This window comes from Sycon ciliatum, chromosome 9 (genome assembly GCF_964019385.1).
Source record: "Sycon ciliatum chromosome 9, ocSycCili1.1, whole genome shotgun sequence".
In the NCBI taxonomy this organism is placed as follows: domain Eukaryota; kingdom Metazoa; phylum Porifera; class Calcarea; order Leucosolenida; family Sycettidae; genus Sycon; species Sycon ciliatum.
Genome location: NC_088651.1, coordinates 10,766,649 through 10,784,161, shown reverse-complemented (window position 1 = coordinate 10,784,161; position 17,513 = coordinate 10,766,649). Strand labels below are relative to the sequence as shown.

The 17,513-nt window shown below is 47.4% G+C and overlaps 1 protein-coding gene across 1 annotated transcript; it reads left to right on the top strand.

Annotated features, from left to right (window-relative positions):
- Positions 1-571: 571 nt before the first annotated feature.
- LOC135824669 (V-type proton ATPase subunit H-like) lies at positions 572-15,713 on the top strand. The gene is made up of 19 exons (XM_065337388.1): positions 572-737; positions 2,440-2,565; positions 3,117-3,204; positions 3,701-3,800; positions 4,078-4,167; positions 4,890-4,933; positions 6,976-7,045; positions 8,132-8,236; positions 8,620-8,717; positions 9,534-9,644; positions 10,289-10,373; positions 10,719-10,796; positions 11,451-11,498; positions 12,180-12,232; positions 12,704-12,782; positions 13,033-13,079; positions 13,276-13,377; positions 14,203-14,316; positions 15,140-15,713. The coding sequence occupies exons 2-19, from the start codon at positions 2,508-2,510 to the stop codon at positions 15,171-15,173; spliced, it is 1,404 nt and encodes a 467-aa protein (XP_065193460.1). The 5' UTR covers positions 572-737; positions 2,440-2,507; the 3' UTR covers positions 15,174-15,713.
- Positions 15,714-17,513: the final 1,800 nt, after the last annotated feature.

Sequence of the window (17,513 nt, the reverse complement as noted above, 5' to 3'; positions counted from 1 at the left end):
AGCAATAAAGAAACTAATGCCACTTTGTGGCAAACCAGCGCCAGTGGAGTACTACTACAATCATTCATGACAACGTCTACAAGCACATGATGATTGTACTGTTGTGTAGATCAAGCAAGACGCTTTTATGATTCCGGCGTTATCAGGTTATGAACTCAATCTTGCTTTGACCCATTCACTGTCGTGCTTTGTTGTCTTGCTTGACATCAGGCCAGGGAGCACTACTCCCTGCTTGACATTGCAATGCATTCATGATGCAGCCACCTGGTCACATGCTTTCTTTCGTTCACTTTTCAGCGGGTTTCTTGCCCCTGATCTGGGGAGTTGAGTGTGAAAATCTGTGCAACAACACCCATTCTCGCGGGCAGCGACAAAATATTGAACAAACACTCTTGTAAACCGGGCGAAAGTTGCGGGTAGCACGATTCTTACGTCATGATAAACGTGGAGACGTCATTCACGCATGCGTATGCGCGCGATTTATGGCGATTTGGACTGCAAGCTTGAGTGCACAGCGGTGTCGGCGTCACCAAGTGATTTTGTTGCGTTGCAATGTCAAGAGAGGGTTTTGTCAAACCAATGTACGACAGTTTTGTCACTGCACTGTGACCAAGTTTGAGTAAGAGAGTCATCTTCTCAGCTTGTTGGAGTAGTAGAAGGTGTGGGTGGTGTACACCGAGCGAACGTAGAAATTATAGCTGTGCTGTGGAGATTTGGACTGTTACTTCGTTGATCAGGTGAGGTTTTGTCGGGGGTTTGTCGAAGGATCGCGAGTGGAATGCCATGCATGCAGTTGTTTAGCGTTTCTACCTTTCGGTGATTCGATTTTGTGCCCATCACACTTTCACTCGTTAGGCCCCAAAACTGGCATGTGTAGCACTGTCGGAGAGCACTCCCACGTCTGTTTTCATCAGCTGATGGCGTGATGGTCAGAGTGTGGTAGTGCTTCAACCCGAATGGGGTTGTGCTGCGACTGAATGTTCAGGCAGACGTGCACAACTCTTGATTTGTTGGGTGTAATCGTTGTGCTACTCATGCCACTTGCACACCACAGTTCTTCTATTCCACACGGCTCTTGTATGCCTTCAGTTTGCTTTCACACGACCGAATAAACAAATATTTGTGCATGCAATGGTGTAGACCCCGAGTCACAAGTTCATTTTCTTACTGACTGAATTCGAATCTCAAAGGATTTGATAAGTGATATGAACCTTGGTATAATGAAGTATAGAAGTACATAATGACGAGCAGTGAAGTCCTGTGGCTGTAGTTTACAGCAGCCTCAGCTGTTTAGAATACTGCTAGTCCAATCATTACTTGACGGGTAGGGCTTCAAAAAAATTGCTTGTCGTAGAATTTCGGCTGGACCTGCGTCACAGCGCGCGCAAGGATGAGCGTGTGCGTACGTGTGTGTGTATGCGTGGTGTGTGTGTATGTGTGTGTGTGTGCACTCCGGCAGCTTGAGCTGTGTGTTTGTGTGTATGTCTTTCCATGGATATATTCCACTGTCCAATGCCATTGCCGCAGGTTAGCATTCGGCTTTGCCCTCGGCCGCCTGTCTTTTGCACTGCTGGTACATGCATTTGTGTGTGTGCGTGCGCGCGCGCGCGTGTGTGTGTGTGTGTGTGTATGTGTTTGTGCATGTGCATGTGTGTGTGTGTGTGTGTGTCTGTGTGTGTGTGTGCGTGCGCGCGCGCGTGTGTGTGTGTGTGTGTGTGCGCGTGTGTGTGTGTGTACATGCGTGCGTGTGTATTCACGCTGTAGTTGTATCTGTGTACAACCACTGTCTAATGGTTGGGCGTAAGGCTGTAGCCGTCTTCTGCATTGTAGAGCTGTAGGGGGTTTCCAGGTGATGGTCATGAATGTGTAGGAACATTGCGTGCCAAAGAACGGGGGATGTCCGATTTAGGCTAGTTGGTATGTTCTTATCTTTGAGATACTAGTACATGTATCATCTCCAGTGTTGATATGCTGTGCTTATACATTCACATAGGACAGGTACACCGTGCATGCAATGTCACATACCCCCCTCCCCCCACACACACACACTGGTGTTCCTAAATCTTTGCTTCCGGTCTGGCATCTTCTCTAAAATTTAATGTTGATGTCTTTCTAACCTGAATATTCTTTGAGGCCGGTGCTACTGTACTGCCTAATGTACCGCAGTATCAGGGACTACCACCGTAAAAGTATAGTCAACCTGGCGAACAACGACCCACGTTATTGGGCATGAGAAAAGAAATGTGTAGCTAATAGCTATTCACGGGTTGTCTTTATTTGTTATGGTAAAACGTATGGTCTGAAGATGGCGTCGTTGTTCACGAGGTGTTATATCCGAGATTGTTCTTGGCGAGGTTGACTGTAGACACTTTGACTGATGTACATACTCTTGGGGTGTTCTGTGTTGTGTGTGCTTGTGTGATGTGCTGGCCACTTCAGAGACTAGTCCACCGTCATCGCCATCATCGCCACCGTCACAGCGGCACTATTGTCGTCCTCGCTAGACCATGGCGTACGCGCGTGTCTCCCACTACGATGACCTGTCCGTAAAGAGCGAGCCAGAAGGTACGTAGTGCAGCCCAATGTACAGTGCTGGTCAATGAAATCCAGTCGTGTCGCTCAAGTACGTGCCGGGCGTTGCGCAGCCATACACCAGCGAACACTGGGCTGCGCAATGGTGCAAGGCGCAAATTTGAGTGATGCGACTGGATTTCATGGGCAGCTCTGTAGCTGTCTGCAAGAAATCGGATGCAGCCACTATTCTACTGTGGTATCTGTCACAAATTATGACTACCATATTTTCCCGAATATAAGTCGTGCCTTTTTACTCCACAACTTCAAGGGCAAAGAAGATCGTGTGACATCCTACCTATGCGAATGTACATGTATTGAAACAAGATTGCTCAAACCTGAAAAAATGGGGATGCGACTTGTAATTGAGTGTGACTTATAATCGGAGAAATACAGTGCTACTACCACTACCACTGCGGTTGCAGTACATAGTTTGTTGGTGTGTGTGTGTGTGCGTGCGTGCGTGCGCGCGTGCGCGCGTGTGCGTGTGTGTGTATGCATGCCTGCTTGCATGTCTATCTGTATGCATGCCTGCTTACATACAGACTCTTCGTCATCCGCGCCCATGAGCAAACTCGAGCAACAGGCTGTCCAGGTGCGGCATGCTCAAACATCATGGCAGTCCTACTTCCAGTAAGTCCATGTACATAGTTCAACAAACACACACACACACACACACACACACACACACACACACACACACACACACACACACACACACAGCTTCTCTCTCTCTTTTTTTCTCTCTCTCTCTCTCTCTCTCTCTCTCACACACACTCTCTCTCCCACTCTCTCTCTCTCTCTCTCTCTCTCTCTCTCTCTCTCTCTCTCTCTCTCTCTCTCTCTCTCTCTCTCTCTCTCTCTCTCTCTCTCTCTCTCTCTCTCTCTCTCTCTCTCTCTCTCTCTCTTGTTGTTTGTGTGTGTCGCACGTAGTATTGTCCACATGCCCAACAAAATGCCTCAGATTTAAGGTCCATTCTTCAGGTTTTCACGATGGCTGTCAGCATGATCGCTATATTTTCTCTCTTGTTTGGCCCACATGCCCGCCCACCCTACCCCGACTACCGTTACTTTGCCTGATTTTTCTTGTTGTTGTTTTGCGTTGTTTTCTGCCCATGCTCACACACAGAGGTAAGGTGATCACAGAAGAGGTGTTTCGCTTCATCTCGGATTACGATAAAGCCGACGTTGAGCGACGCACACAGCTTGTTGCCACACACGGTGTGCAGGTAAGCACAACTCTGGCATTGCTGTTGAGGTTGCTGCTGCTGCTGCTGTTGGTGCTGCTGTTTGTTGATCATGCAGTGGCCCTGCGGCTACTGTCTATCGGAGTCAAGAGTCATGCTATGGCAAACATGGGCGCGCAAGTAGCTACCCAGGCCAAATGAATAATGCATGAACTTGTGGGCCTAACATGTACATTGTGTGTGTGTGTGTGTGTTTGTGTGTGTGTGTGTGTGTGTGTGCGCGTGTGTGTGTTTGTGTTTGTGTGTTTTGTGTGTGCAGGCGGTGAAGGCTCTGCTGCAGATCCTGCAGTCAATCTCCAAGGAGCAAGTCTTGCAGTATGTGCTGGTGCTTATCGACGATCTCATTCAGGTACGTATCGGCATGTGTGTGTGTGGGGGGGGGGGGGGGTGTTCTTCTTCGTCTGGTGTTTGCTGCTGTTACCCACCCAACTCTTGTTGCTGGTGGTGCTGTGTCTTGGGCCACCAAGAACTCTGATGCGATGCACCCCATGCATGGGCAGTAGGAAAGTGTACTTAGTATCCAAGATACTTATTATCCAAACATACCTCTGTATGGATCAGTACCCCTCTACTCGGGATAAGTTCCTTACTAAGCAAGAGTATGTATTATCAGAGTACGTACTTAGAGAGTTCCAATGTACATATCTGTCACCACTAATGTTGCTGCTGTTTATCACTGGTGCTATTGCTGCCAGCATAAAGCACTGTCATTCTAGCATTGGCCGACTAATTGTTGGTTTTGCTTTGAGAGTGACAGTCGTCATGTCATGGCTATAGAATTCTTCAGTTCTTTCGGGTGAGCAGCTTGACAACCTACCCATGAGAGACTTGCTCAATTAGAATTGTGACATTCAGCCAAACCAGCCGCTCTGCTGTGCTGCGCTATTGCTGTACGTTAGATGTTTCTGCTGCGGTTAGCAAGTCATTGTCGCTGTTTACCTCCTCACTCCTTTCTTTGGGACTGCTTCGACCTGACATGTTGTTTCTGTCTTCTTCTTTTTTCTACACATGCGTGTGTGTGTGTGTGCGTGCGTGTGTGTGCGTGTGTGCGTGTGCATTACGCCATTGTAGAATGACCCAACGAGCATCCGCTTCTTCCACCAGTATGCCGAACAGTGAGTTTCCTTGAGAGCGTTTTTTGGGGCCTAGTCAGCTTTTACAGTACTTGTTTGAATCACTAGTATAGATATTGGTAGAACGTTACGTGCTGTCGGCTGCAGCTAGAGCTTGAATGAGAGGAGAAACTGCATCACTACATGCACTGTGCTTTTTAAAGCTGTAAACGTTTAGCTTCTGGTGTTTGGACCACAGAAATCTGGCGGATTTTCTCTGGTGAATTAACCTCTTTAGCACGACGCTACCTGAGCGCGCCCCACGTCAACACCTGTAAAAGTCGCATTTCCCATGAAAGTACTAGCTGCTCAAGGATCGATAACTTTATCTTCCCTTGGACGAATTCCACGATCTTGAGCTTCCTGGAAAGGTCTTGACACGAGGGACAAACTGGTGTCAAACCCAGCTCGGAGCGAAACCAAAACCCCGTGCTACAGTCTGGCAAACTTCATCCACGCGCTCGACAGACTTGAGCACGGCCAAGACTAACCGAGCTCAAATATTCAGCTGCCATTTCGGTCTCCTTGCTCGTATCGAGCTCAATTTTTTTGTGAGGACTCACGGGATCCACTACCATCATTTGAATCTTGTTTCCATGGCAGCAGGTAGCGCACAAATGATCCATGATGGAAAATACGCGTTCTGCAGAGTGCGCAAAAAAATCGAGTTGTAATTTGCCGTGTCGAGTCGCATATCTCAACAACCGGTAGTCGCATCGCTTCGGCGATTGTTTCTATCGCCAGCTGAGAGTTTTCTCTTGCAGATACATGTTTCGATTGTGAGAATCGACCAAGTATTGAGTGAGTTACGATAGTTTGAACAAGTCACTATGGACTCAACACGGACCCCACGACTATGAGATGCAGGTTCACTGTACAGTGCGGATCGGCTATAGGGTTGTCGGCTATAGTAATATACCTCTTATAGTGATCGTATTCTCAAATTCATTTTCGTAAACCACCCCTTTCTATACATATCGGATCGGCTATAGTAATAATCGGCTATAGTAATATATCGGCTATAATGATACGATTTCTTTGTCAAAATGATCTTATTGCATACATTTTTCATCGGCTATAGTGATGGTCATAAGAAATTATACATCGTACATGGCGAGATCTGATCGCGGCAGCCAGGAAGCGCTGGTACAACTATGATATCCCTAGGAGGAAATAATTCGAAATGTTTGGCGTGGGCTGTGCTTGTTGTTCCGGGGCATCCTCGAGCGAGATCGGAGGCAGTAATGAGTACCAGCGCTGAAGCGCTACCGTGGTCTCCGCCGAGATGTTGGAGAAGGCATTCAGGTAACAGCGAAGACGATCAGGGACGCGGAGAAGCTTCTCCGTGAAATACGACATCACGATCGACCTGCTACTTGGAACGGTTTCAGCGGTGATGAGTCGAGCGATGGCGACCCAGACTGAGACTCTACTCCCACTAATCGATCCTGTAGATATTGTTATGTCGATTGAATGTGTTGAAGTGTTTCTCTTCCAAAAGAACACATTTGTTGAGCACAGGAACTCCATGAAAACTCATGTCAAAAAGTCACGAAGTTTTTGTTTCCGCACGAACTAGCTCTGCACTGCGCGTATTGCACAGTCATATGCACAGCACGCGTCTGCACGCTGCACTGATTCAAATGACACCATACACGCATTTGTCAGGCATACCTAAGTATGCATATCGCCTATAGTAATATATCGCCTATAGTGATATTTTCACGAAAATCAAACACCAACGCTATAGCCGATCCGTACTGTACAGTGTACAGCGCGCGTCGTACTAGTACGACGGCCGTGGGGCATGCAACTCATGTGCGTCGTACTAGTACGACGCTCGCGCTAAAGGGGTTAATCACACTACACATCAGCAATTGGAATTTCCTTTCCGTTGCTAGCTGCATAGACCTTTTTTCCTGTGCTCCGTGTCTGCTGCTCTGGTGCCCATCACCTTTTCGCTGTGCCTGGAAGCGCTTTGCTAATGGTACTGGTGCTCGTCTGTGTCTGTCTGTCTGTCTGTCCACTTTCTCCTTTCCTTGCAGATCTGGTATGCCCGTGTACAGTAGCTTCATCAAGCTCATGAACAGACCGGATCACTTCATTGTCCAGATGGTAAGATACTCACACCGTGTGTTTGCTAGTACTGTACAGTGTAAAGTGATGTCGGGCACCGAAGAATGAACGGGCTTGAAATGTACCATGTCAGGGATACTAGTACTAGTACCCGTTTGTACATGGTGGCTCAGCTATACCCTATTTCCCTGATCATCAATCGCACTCGATTGTACGATAGAGAGTTTCCGCATAACGTAGTTACGTTACAAAATAGTAGAAAACGTAGTCGATCTACGGAAAGTCTTACGTACACTCGATAGAAGGTCGTACCCCCTTCTTTGCCTTTGAGGGCTTCTGTTAAAGTGTGTGACTGACATTCAGGGAAATACGTTATAGGCAGTTCTGCATGAAAGCCACTAACAGCCTAGGCTACGGTTCTGCCCCCCCCCCCCCCCCCCCCCCCTGTTCTTTGGCACCAGGCAGTACTGTAGCCTGCGGGTATGTTGTGCACTTCTGCTATTCTGGAACGCACTGGCAACGCCTTGCTACAGTCCATTCATTGGAAACTGGCACCCTAACTTTTTGGTGTCTCTGTCGCATAGTTGTAGATATCGTGAAAACAACAGTACATCCTGCATTGTGTGACCCGTGCAATTACTCCTTGCCACATTTGAGGCCAGAAAAGTCCAAGAACAGGGAAATAGAAATTCAGCCAGGTTTTTACAAAATTAGGACAGGTATCCCATGGCAAAATGTATGGAGAAGCAGATCCAAAACCCAGATTTTTGAGATTTAAAGTGGGTTTTTGATCCTCAATTCGGCCCAAATCCGACTTTCAAAAGCCAGCGGGCCAGTTTCCGATGAATGGACTGTAGGCACCAGTTCCGCCTTGCCGTTTACAGTACTCTCGTTTTCCGAAGAACTAGGGGGTCAGCCTCGTAGCCTAGACCGTTCTTATTTTCACGTACTACAGTCTATGCACAGTCGAGTCACTGTGTATACATCGGTATGCTGTGCTTGGTGAAATTCCAGGCTGGTCGTTCCCGACAGTACTGTACGCCAGCATGTTGCCTACATCAATATGATCGTCTTCATGAATTTGTTTTTCCTGCGTCTTCTTGGTTGTTGTGTGTGCTCCTGCAGTCGAGTCGTCTTGTATCGTTCTTGGTGCTGCACTCTCGTCACCTGATGTCGGCTGAGGACCAGCGCTGGTACCTGCATTGGGTTGTGCAGCAGCTTACTACACCGGTAGGTACACCACTCACTGGCCTTCATTATCGCTTCTGGTGCGTTTGATTGGCGCACTCCGTTTTCCGAATTCCCCGTAGTGACCCAGGAATAGCCACACACATACACACCTGCATTGGGTAGTGCTGCAGCTTACTTCACCGGTAGGTACACCACTGCCCATCATTCTCACTTCTGGTGTGTTTGATTGGCGGCCAGTTCTAACACAGAAATAGCTGGCTTCCCCACTTTGAGTATCTTCTTTGGTATGTGCATTCATTTGGGTTATGCTACCGGAACACGGATACGGTTACGTTTCCGAATCCGAAAGAGCTCGAGTTTTCTATTCTGCAGCATTATTGTAACTTCATTTGGTTCCATTTTGTTTGCTATTTTCATTTCAGAACAACGTCTATGTGACGTGCGTAGCTAGTGCACTGCAGAGGTTGATGCGTGTCGAGGCATACCGTCTTGGATACATGCGTGTGCACGGAATCAAGCCGTAAGTTAATTAAAACCATCGCAGTCAGCAAGGGGGGGGGGGGGGGGGGGGTTATTGTGTGGACAAGGATACAGGCGTGCATTGTGAAGTGTTTATTCTAGTAGAGAAGAGGTGATTGTGTTTTGCGGTCCTGCTCTCACACGCAAGTGTTGGCGTGCATGTACATAGTCGATTGGTCTTGGTATCTCATAGAACATATTGTTATCATTCACTTTGTCAGCCAGCATAAAGCACTGTCATTCTAGCATTGACCGACTAATTGTTGGTTTTGCTTTGAGAATGACAGTCGTCATGTCATGGCTATAGAATTCTTCAGTTCTTTCGGGTGAGCAGCTTGACAACCTACCCATGAGAGACTTGCTCAATTAGAATTGTGACATTCCTAGGCTGTTCCATATGCTGGCACTACATGCAGTGAATATGTCAGTATGCGACCACACATGTTGCAAACATGCTACTATTTCTCACTTCCTTGTGCCTGAAGAAGAGGCTTGAACGTTAAGATCCACGAATTCGGGTCTCGGCAGTCGGGCATACACACACTTAGTGTACAACAGTACGCAGGTGTCATACTTTAGATGATATGTGCAGTCTTACTTTGTTGTTGTCGTGGTTGTTGTTGTTGTTGTTGTTGTTGTTGTTGTTGTTGTTGTTGTTGTTGTTGTTGTTGTTGTTCTTGTTCTTGTTCTTGTTCTTGTTGTTGTCGTCGTTGTTCTTGTTGTTGTCGTCGTTGTCGTCGTTGTCGTCGTTGTCGTTGTTGTTGTTGTTGTTGTTGTTGCTGAGATCATGCTTTTTTTGTTTTCTGTCTGATGACAGGTTGCTGGATGTGCTGGCCAGTCGGAATACTGGCTTTCAGATGCAGTACCAGCTGATCTTCTGCTTGTGGCTGATGGCCTACAGCTCCACCGTGGCCACTGCGGTCATCGAGTAAGTCCTCACGGCATACCCCACTCTTTCTACTGTGAAGAGGTTGTAGCGACTTCAGCGATGCTCAAGGAATGGACCCATTGCGCAATGACGTAAAAACACCCTTCACAGCCAAATATGGAATGCATGAGTAATGCTTGTGAGTATGCTGGGATCAGGAGTGCACTGTTCAACACCCCATGGCCCAGACGACCCCCCCCCCCCCCCCTCAGGTGGCTTGGTTCGGTGTTTATGGTACAAATTACGTCATTGCGCAATGGGTCTATTGTGTGTTGCTCCGTATGTGTGTGCTCGCGCTTGTCCTGCCGACTTGATTCTCGCTTGGTGAACTCGCGTCTAGTCATCCGAATTAGTCCCGCTGGATTTTAGAACCCTGATTTTGGCCAAGCTCAGGCTCATAAACCTGGCTTTTGTAAAAAGCGAAGGTCCCTGGTTAGAGTCCTGGTAGTGACAGTCAATTTTTTCTTCAGACTTTTCCCTTTTGCATCGTACCCTCAAACCAATGAATAATATAAAATAGGAGAACATGCTAGGTCTTGTACATGCAGTGCAGTTGCAGTTGTGTGTGTGTGTGTCACTGATGTTACTGCTGTTCCAGTATGTCATGTACATGAACTGTGTGTACCTCACTCTCTCGTCCGCAGGCTCAACGCTATCCCAGTTCTTGCCGATGCCCTCAAGGGATCCGGAAAGGAGAAGGTCACGAGAATCATTCTGGCCGCGCTGCGCGTAAGTCCCGACAACGTCTGCCGTGTTCAGCCCAGCATGGAAGCTGATTGCTTGCCTATGTCTTTCACACGATCATAGTTGCTTTGACCTGGATTGGCGGTGCACGTTAGGTTTATCTTTTGAGCCAGTGTTGAATTTCAAGCCGGCGCCTGGCATGGCCGGGAGAGAAAAACAAAACTACTCTGCTGGCCAGTGAGATGCATGCAAGCAATGGGGCACCCGTCATGTGACCTGAATCAAACAGGCTTTGGTATCCTCTGTAGGTGTGCAGTCCTGCTCAGTTCACTTCGTTTTATCTGCCTGTGCATGTGTGTTATTCTGCGCCTATGCCTCCCACCATGGCAGAACCTGCTGGAGAAGCCCGCTGATAAGCAGGTAGTTCACGTCGCCGCCACCGCTATGATCTCATGCAAAGTGCCAACCGTAAGTGTTTGTTTGTTTTTACTTCAAAAGTATTTTTACTTCACCAGCATCTACGCAGTATCTTCATAAGCTTTTCCCTTCTCGTCTACGCGTATGGCTCGACGGCTCTCGCTGAAAGACGAAGAAGTGCTGCTGCCAATGTCAGTACATGTACATGTAGTACCCTCTATGCCAGCTGCATACAGTGTGCAGTTTTCAGTGTGCCAATGTCCGCCTTCAGTGACACAGTGAGACAGCCCTGTTTTGAACTACTGCTATTGTGGATATTGAAATACGTTGAGAAATCAAACGGCCACGGGGCGCTGGCCTTGCAGCCGTGAGCACTGCTGGTCCATTTTGGCAGCGTGAACTACATTGGGTGTGTACACCCTATGGCAGTAAGGGCGCCGGCCCCGGTCATCCCATCGGATTTCGATGTCCACAGCAGTAGTACGCATTTCATCTACTTCAAAGTACCTTGTGTGAATATTGAGACGTCGGTAATAACCTTTTTTTCTGCTGCTGCTGCTGCTGCTGCTGCTGCTGCTGTTGTTTTGAATGCTCTCTCTCTCTCTCTCTCTCTCTCTCTCTCTCTCTCTCTCTCTCTCTCTCTCTCTCTCTCTCTCTCTCTCTCTCTCTCTCTCTCTCTCTCTCTCTCTCTCTCTCTCACTGTAGGTGATTGCTGTGTTGGCTAACAAGCAGTGGCAGGATGAGGATATTCGGGTAAGTTTCTCCTGATAGGCCACCAGTGGCACCATTTCTGGTACCGGTATCTAGTTTCTCCTTTGGGGAAATTTGCCACGGTACATGTACGCTGTATGTTTCAGTTCATGAATCCCAACGCCCTTCTGTAAATTGGGTAGGAGTAGTAGTATTTATTATTTTAACAGGGGAACCATACAGGTGTCATCTTATTACAGGGAACCCTATGAAAGATTGACACAATTGTACAAACTCTGAGCGAGAGGTAGCGGTACGGCAGGCAGCAGGTAAAGCATTCCAGCGATTAGCAGCGAGAAAGGATATGGTGTTAAGGCCATGCCTAGAACGCGCGACGGGAAGTGCGAGCACATGGCTAACTTGACTGCGTGTCTGCCGGTCAGTGTGGCTGGGTAATTGTTTTGGTGCGCAAAGTTGTAGCACCTCCCAAGCCAGCCAGCCCGCCCCCCACAAACACCTTTTTTGTTGCAACATCTTTTGGCGACCAGAATCTCCAGCCCAATAACAGTAGAGTGAATTCAGATCCGAAGAATGTTTAGGAGGGACTAGCAAACTTTAGCAAAAGCACTCCTTTCACACTAAAATCGCTGAGAATAGAGCATCGCAAATGTTGCTTGTTTTGCAGCATACCGTACTGCTTTGTGTTAAACTGATTTTCTTTCTCGTGTGCACATGTCTTTCCAGGATGACGTAGAGAGCCTGCAGGAGAAACTCGAGGAGTACCTTCTCGATCTTAGGTATGTTCCGCTCTTCTCCTAATATAGACCTTGTAACAAAAGTGCATTGTAACACATCCACCACAGTGTTTGAAAGTGATGAAGTCAGAAGTCGGCATCTAACAGCAAAATAATATCGATTTTTTGGATCCTCTCTGGCCACAGCGAAGTACAATATGTGGTGAGGGGACACCTCCGGTCGCACGCAGGTGTGATTTCTCTCTGTAGCAGGAGTGGGGGGTCCCTGACCGGAAAGGCCCTGTCCAGTCACTCCCAGCGAACATGTCACTATGCTGTGAAGAAATAAACACATGAGTATGGATTCTTCTGTCTCTCCTCTCACCCAAGCCATTCAGCGTACGCGAAGCTGTGGACAAAATCAGTCTGACTGGCTCTTGCTCAAGTCAAACATTTTATTTTAGGCCCATTTGCTCTTGAAATGTTTGTTGAATGTGGTATGACTGTTGTGTTGTGTTGTTCCTGCTCTTGTAGTTCATTTGATGAGTACCTGTCTGAGGTCCGCTCTGGACGTCTTCAGTGGACCCCCGTGCACAAATCTGACAAGTTCTGGGTGAGTTGTCTGCAGTGTGTGGTGGTTGTGTGTCAATTAACTCTTTTCTTGAACAACGGACATCGGAACCCAACCAGAACAGGTGTCTAGTAGCTGCTGAATTGGAACGAAGGCTGCTTTCTTTCTAGTATCTTTTTTGGTGTTGCCACAACTGTGTATGTATTGGGCCAGGTATTTATAACATGCTGTCTGTCTGTTTGTCTGTATGTATGTCTGTATGGTGGCCGTGTATGCCTGCATCATATTGCAGAGAGAAAATGCTCAGCGACTGAATGAGAAGAATCACGAAGTGCTGAAGTAAGTCATCCATCAACACAGAAACATGCAACTCTGCTTTGGTCTGGTTGCTCTTTCTTCTCTTTTGTTTGTTCCACTAGCATGGTCATAATTTGACCATGGCCTTTCTTGACTAAATTTGTCGGAAATTATCAACCCTTCAAGAATGTAACCAAAGGTCTGCGTTTCTGCGTTTTGTTGAATTGTCGTTTTCCAGGATCCTGACTCAGTTGCTGCAGGAGTCACAAGACAGCACCGTGCTGCAGGTCGCAGCGCACGACTTTGGCGAGTATGTGCGACACTACCCGAGAGGAAAGAAGTAAGTCCAGTGGTGTGTGTGTGTGTGTGTGTGTGTCTCTCTCTCTCTCTCTCTCTCTCTCTCTCTCTCTCTCTCTCTCTCTCTCTCTCTCTCTCTCCCTCCCCCCCCTCCATATATCTATCTCTATCTTCTTTCTCACTTTACAGTATCCATAATCTGCACCCAAAAAATGGAGCAGAACTGACTCTATTTATATCCATCCAAGGTACTTTTCACCCCAGGTCCTTTTTCCATTGTTATGTTTTACTGTTTGCCACCATGTTGAGGTAGAGTACTGTACGTGTATTGGACCAGGCATGAAACCCCTATTACCGTATTATCTCTAATATAAGCACGGTCCTTTATTTTTTCAATGTACCTCCGCCCCGTGCTATTAATGGAGACGTTCCTTTATTGGAGACTGTTCCATTATTATTTCAACCTCATTTCAGAGGCATGTTGCCATGCCAAATTTATATGTCAGACACACACATTTCAGGGGGTTTTCGCCGGTACAGATAATGAATTTACACAGTGTGCTTATAATGGAGACTGAGCACTTTATTTTTTGAATGCCGCCCCAAGGTGTTCTATTATTGGAGACGTGCTATTATTGGAGACTGTGCTTATATTAGAGATAATACGGTACTTTGTTTCAGAGTTTACTCTTCTTCATGACTTGACACGTTTCCTCTGTTATCTTGCATTGCTATTGGGAATCCATGTTGAAGCTGGATGCTATTGTGTGACTAGAATTGTTGCTGTTGCTGCTGCTGCTGTTTGTGCGTGTGTGTGAACGTGTGTACGTGTGTGTGTGTCTGTGTGTACGTGTACGTGTGTGTATAGGGTACTGGACAGTCTGGGTGGCAAGCAGCTTATCATGGGACTGATGAATCACGCTGATGGGCAAGTGCGCTACGAAGCTCTTGTAGCCGTGCAGAAGATGATGGTACAGAACTGGTAAGTTTGCCGCCAGTGTGTGTGTGTGTGTGTGTGCGCGCGTGTGTGTGTGTGTGTGTGTGTGTGTGTGTGCGCGTGCGTGCGTGTGTGTGTGTGTGTGTGTGTGTGTGTGTGTGTGTGTGTGACAGAGTGTGTCCCATATGGTGCAGTGGTATGTGCAGCGATTTCCAATCGATAGGTTGCGGGTTCGATTCCCGACGATTATGGTCACACGCGTCTTTCTTCTCTTTCTCAGACTCTTCCTGACTTTTCTTTCATTCTCCTGGGTGGTTACCAACAGCCAGTGCATGCCGGAGTATGTGGTGTGATGTGTGTGCGGGAAAAAAATAAAAAAGACCAAAAAGTAGGGATTCACTGGCCAGAAAAAAGCCACTTCATAGCTGTGTAGTGTAGACCAGGCTGAATAGTGGCGGTCAATTCTTCAGCCTTGCAAGCTGTTGAATGGTGCAATCCCAGCACAAGTTGCTATGGCTTCTGCTGTAGCATCGCTATCATCGCCTCCGGCGATGGGCATCCAATGGTGTGACAGAGACAGAGACAGAGACAGAGACAGAGACAGAGAGAGAGAGAGAGAGAGAGAGAGAGAGAGAGAGAGAGAGAGAGAGAGAGAGAGAGAGAGAGAGAGAGAGAGAGAGAGAGAGAGAGAGAGAGAGAGAGAGAGACACAGAGAGACACAGAGAGACACAGAGAGACACAGAGAGACAGAGACAGAGAGATTTGCATGCGTGCTTGCACCTTGGTGTGCTTTTGTTCATCTGCTCACATGTATTTCATGTGCCGCTTTGTTAACATGATCCCTTTTCAACCCATTTGTTGTTTACAGGGAGTTCCTCGGTCGCCAGTTGAAGACAGACTAGACCCTGGCAACACCGTACGTAGTAGTGGCAAATGTTTCGCTTTCTTCCCGGCATTGTTGCTCGCTTGCTCTTTGGCCGGCAATAGTAGTTACAGGCTGGCTGTGTCCGCCTTGAAAATTTGGAAACTTTCATCAACACCCCACCCCCTCCATCTCTCTCTCTCTCTCTCTCTCTCTCTCTCTCTCTCTCTCTCTCTCTCTCTCTCTCTCTCTCTCTCTCTCTCTCTCTCTCTCTTCCTCTCTCTCTTTATTTCTCCAGCCTCCATAGCCTCTCTAGCCCATTAGGTGTTTTTTTTTTACAGATTCGACTACACATGTAAATTGCGCATATGGAACTTTTTATACGCATTGAATTCATTGTTCTTTTTCTTTTTTTTGCTGATAATTAAATTTGTACAAAGCGCTATATTTATGTATCGTATTTGTCACGATTACTTTTATATTTTTTGTTCTGGTGTGTTCCGCTGTGTGTATGTATGCGTGGGATTTGTCTCTTGCTCACCAAGACGAGTAGACCTGGAAAGATCTGTTAATACCCATAGCCTGTTGTTGTACTCTATGGTTTGGTTTGGTTTAGCTATGGTGCAGCGGAGGCCGCCAATGTACGAAATTTGCTAGTGGCTCCCGCGTCCGTTCCGCACAAGCGGGTAACTTTGTTGCAAACATCGCACTCTGTTTACACACACACATGCACACGTACCGTTGATCCGCCCCCACGCCATGTCGCTTCCCAGCTGGGTTTTCGGTAGGGGGCGGGAATTAGATCAAGGCTGTCAAGTGCGGTACGATGTACAACAACGTGGAGGATCAGACTCAATGTGCTGGATTGTGCACATTTTGATCCTGGATTGGCAAGTATTGTGTACAGCAGTGCATGCGTCGGTTCAACATCGTATTTCGTTGTATACGCCGAAGTCGCTTCACAAGGAGAAAATCGACAGGGGGTGGGAATTAGAGAGGGGGCGGATCAACGGTACTTTACGGTATGTGTAAGGGTGGGGGGGGGGGGGTACGGGCGGGGTCCTTCTACCCTTCCAAGTGGTATTACACTCGGACGTCTCTTATCTGGGCACTGCCCGTATCTCAGATTTGCCCGTCTCAGAATAACTCATCTACCATTTTTGAAGAAGTTTATTTGGCACGCAGTGCACATGTTCAGGTTACAGAAAGAATCCATTGATAAAAATGTGTGGATTTCAAAGGTTGGCAGGGACAAATAAGCACTTGCGCATACGAAAAAGTTCAAATCCCCCAAATTCGAAACATTTTTGCCATGGGAACTCAAGCTTAAGGTGCCCGGTAGAGAGACGTGCCTGTATCTAAGGTGTCCGCATAACCGTCGACGTTTGAGTGTACTAGAGTGGTTCTGTTGACATGCGGGTTTTACCGCATGTACCGTGCATGTACTGGCTGCATAAGCGCAAGTAAAATATAGCCAGGTGCATGGCACACTCTCAGTCCTGGGATCCCAGTATGTCTTACTGCACGTAAACAGATCATTATGACTATGTATGCACACACAACCCCAGCAGACGGATCAAGCCAGTACAGTCAGACCTCGCATAACCTGATAACTGCACACATCCGTTTTCCACAAAAGAGGCGATATAGGCGATAGGCGAGGGAACCGGATAATCGAACACACATACTGTATGTAAGCATGGCACATGCTAGCAGTGTCTGGTCCAGCGCCGGGTGAGCCGGGTAATCCACCCGGTTGGGCGGCGCTTGGACCAGGTTGAAAATATAGTACCGGGTCACCTGTGACCCGGTTGGTACTTTACACTTTCCGGAACTTTGACAGGACTGACTACATGGCTTGTATGTGTCAGATTATCCGACTCAGATACTTCTTCTTCTTTCGTAATTAATTTTTCTAATTCCTGTCCTCTCTTTTCTAAATGCGACTTATCCATTCGCCTTTATATCATAGGGCCTTGTTCCCGTTTATTGTCCGAATTAAAATAAACCAACCAATCAGTTAAAGCATGTGACTCGGCTGGTGAGACAGCGCCAGGTACATGAGTGCCCGGCTCCGACCCGGTTGAAATGGTTGCGCCAGGTACACGTGTACCCGGCTGCCCTACAATCCTAGAGCATACACTGGCTAGCTGTACATTTGTAACCAACTATTTTCTTCTGGATGGCGAGGGATCCGGATAAACGAGGACCGGATCAGCAAGGTCTGACTGTATTCTGAATGGGTACAGCTCTCTTCGCCTATGCTGCACACGCACACTCAGTCTCACAACACACCTACCGGAACCAAGGGAATAACTGGTATGAGTGTGCACAAACTCATCTAGACTTAATACTCATCAGGGAATACTCGTATACAGTT

Excerpts from the sequence above, each read along its gene's own strand:
- LOC135824669 (XM_065337388.1), top strand. The coding sequence starts at position 2,508 with ATGGCGTACGCGCGTGTCTCCCACTACGATGACCTGTCCGTAAAGAGC. Across the intron at positions 12,233-12,703 it reads GAGTACCTTCTCGATCTTAG|TTCATTTGATGAGTACCTGT; the intron begins GTATGTTCCGCT and ends CTGCTCTTGTAG. Across the intron at positions 14,317-15,139 it reads AAGATGATGGTACAGAACTG|GGAGTTCCTCGGTCGCCAGT; the intron begins GTAAGTTTGCCG and ends TGTTGTTTACAG.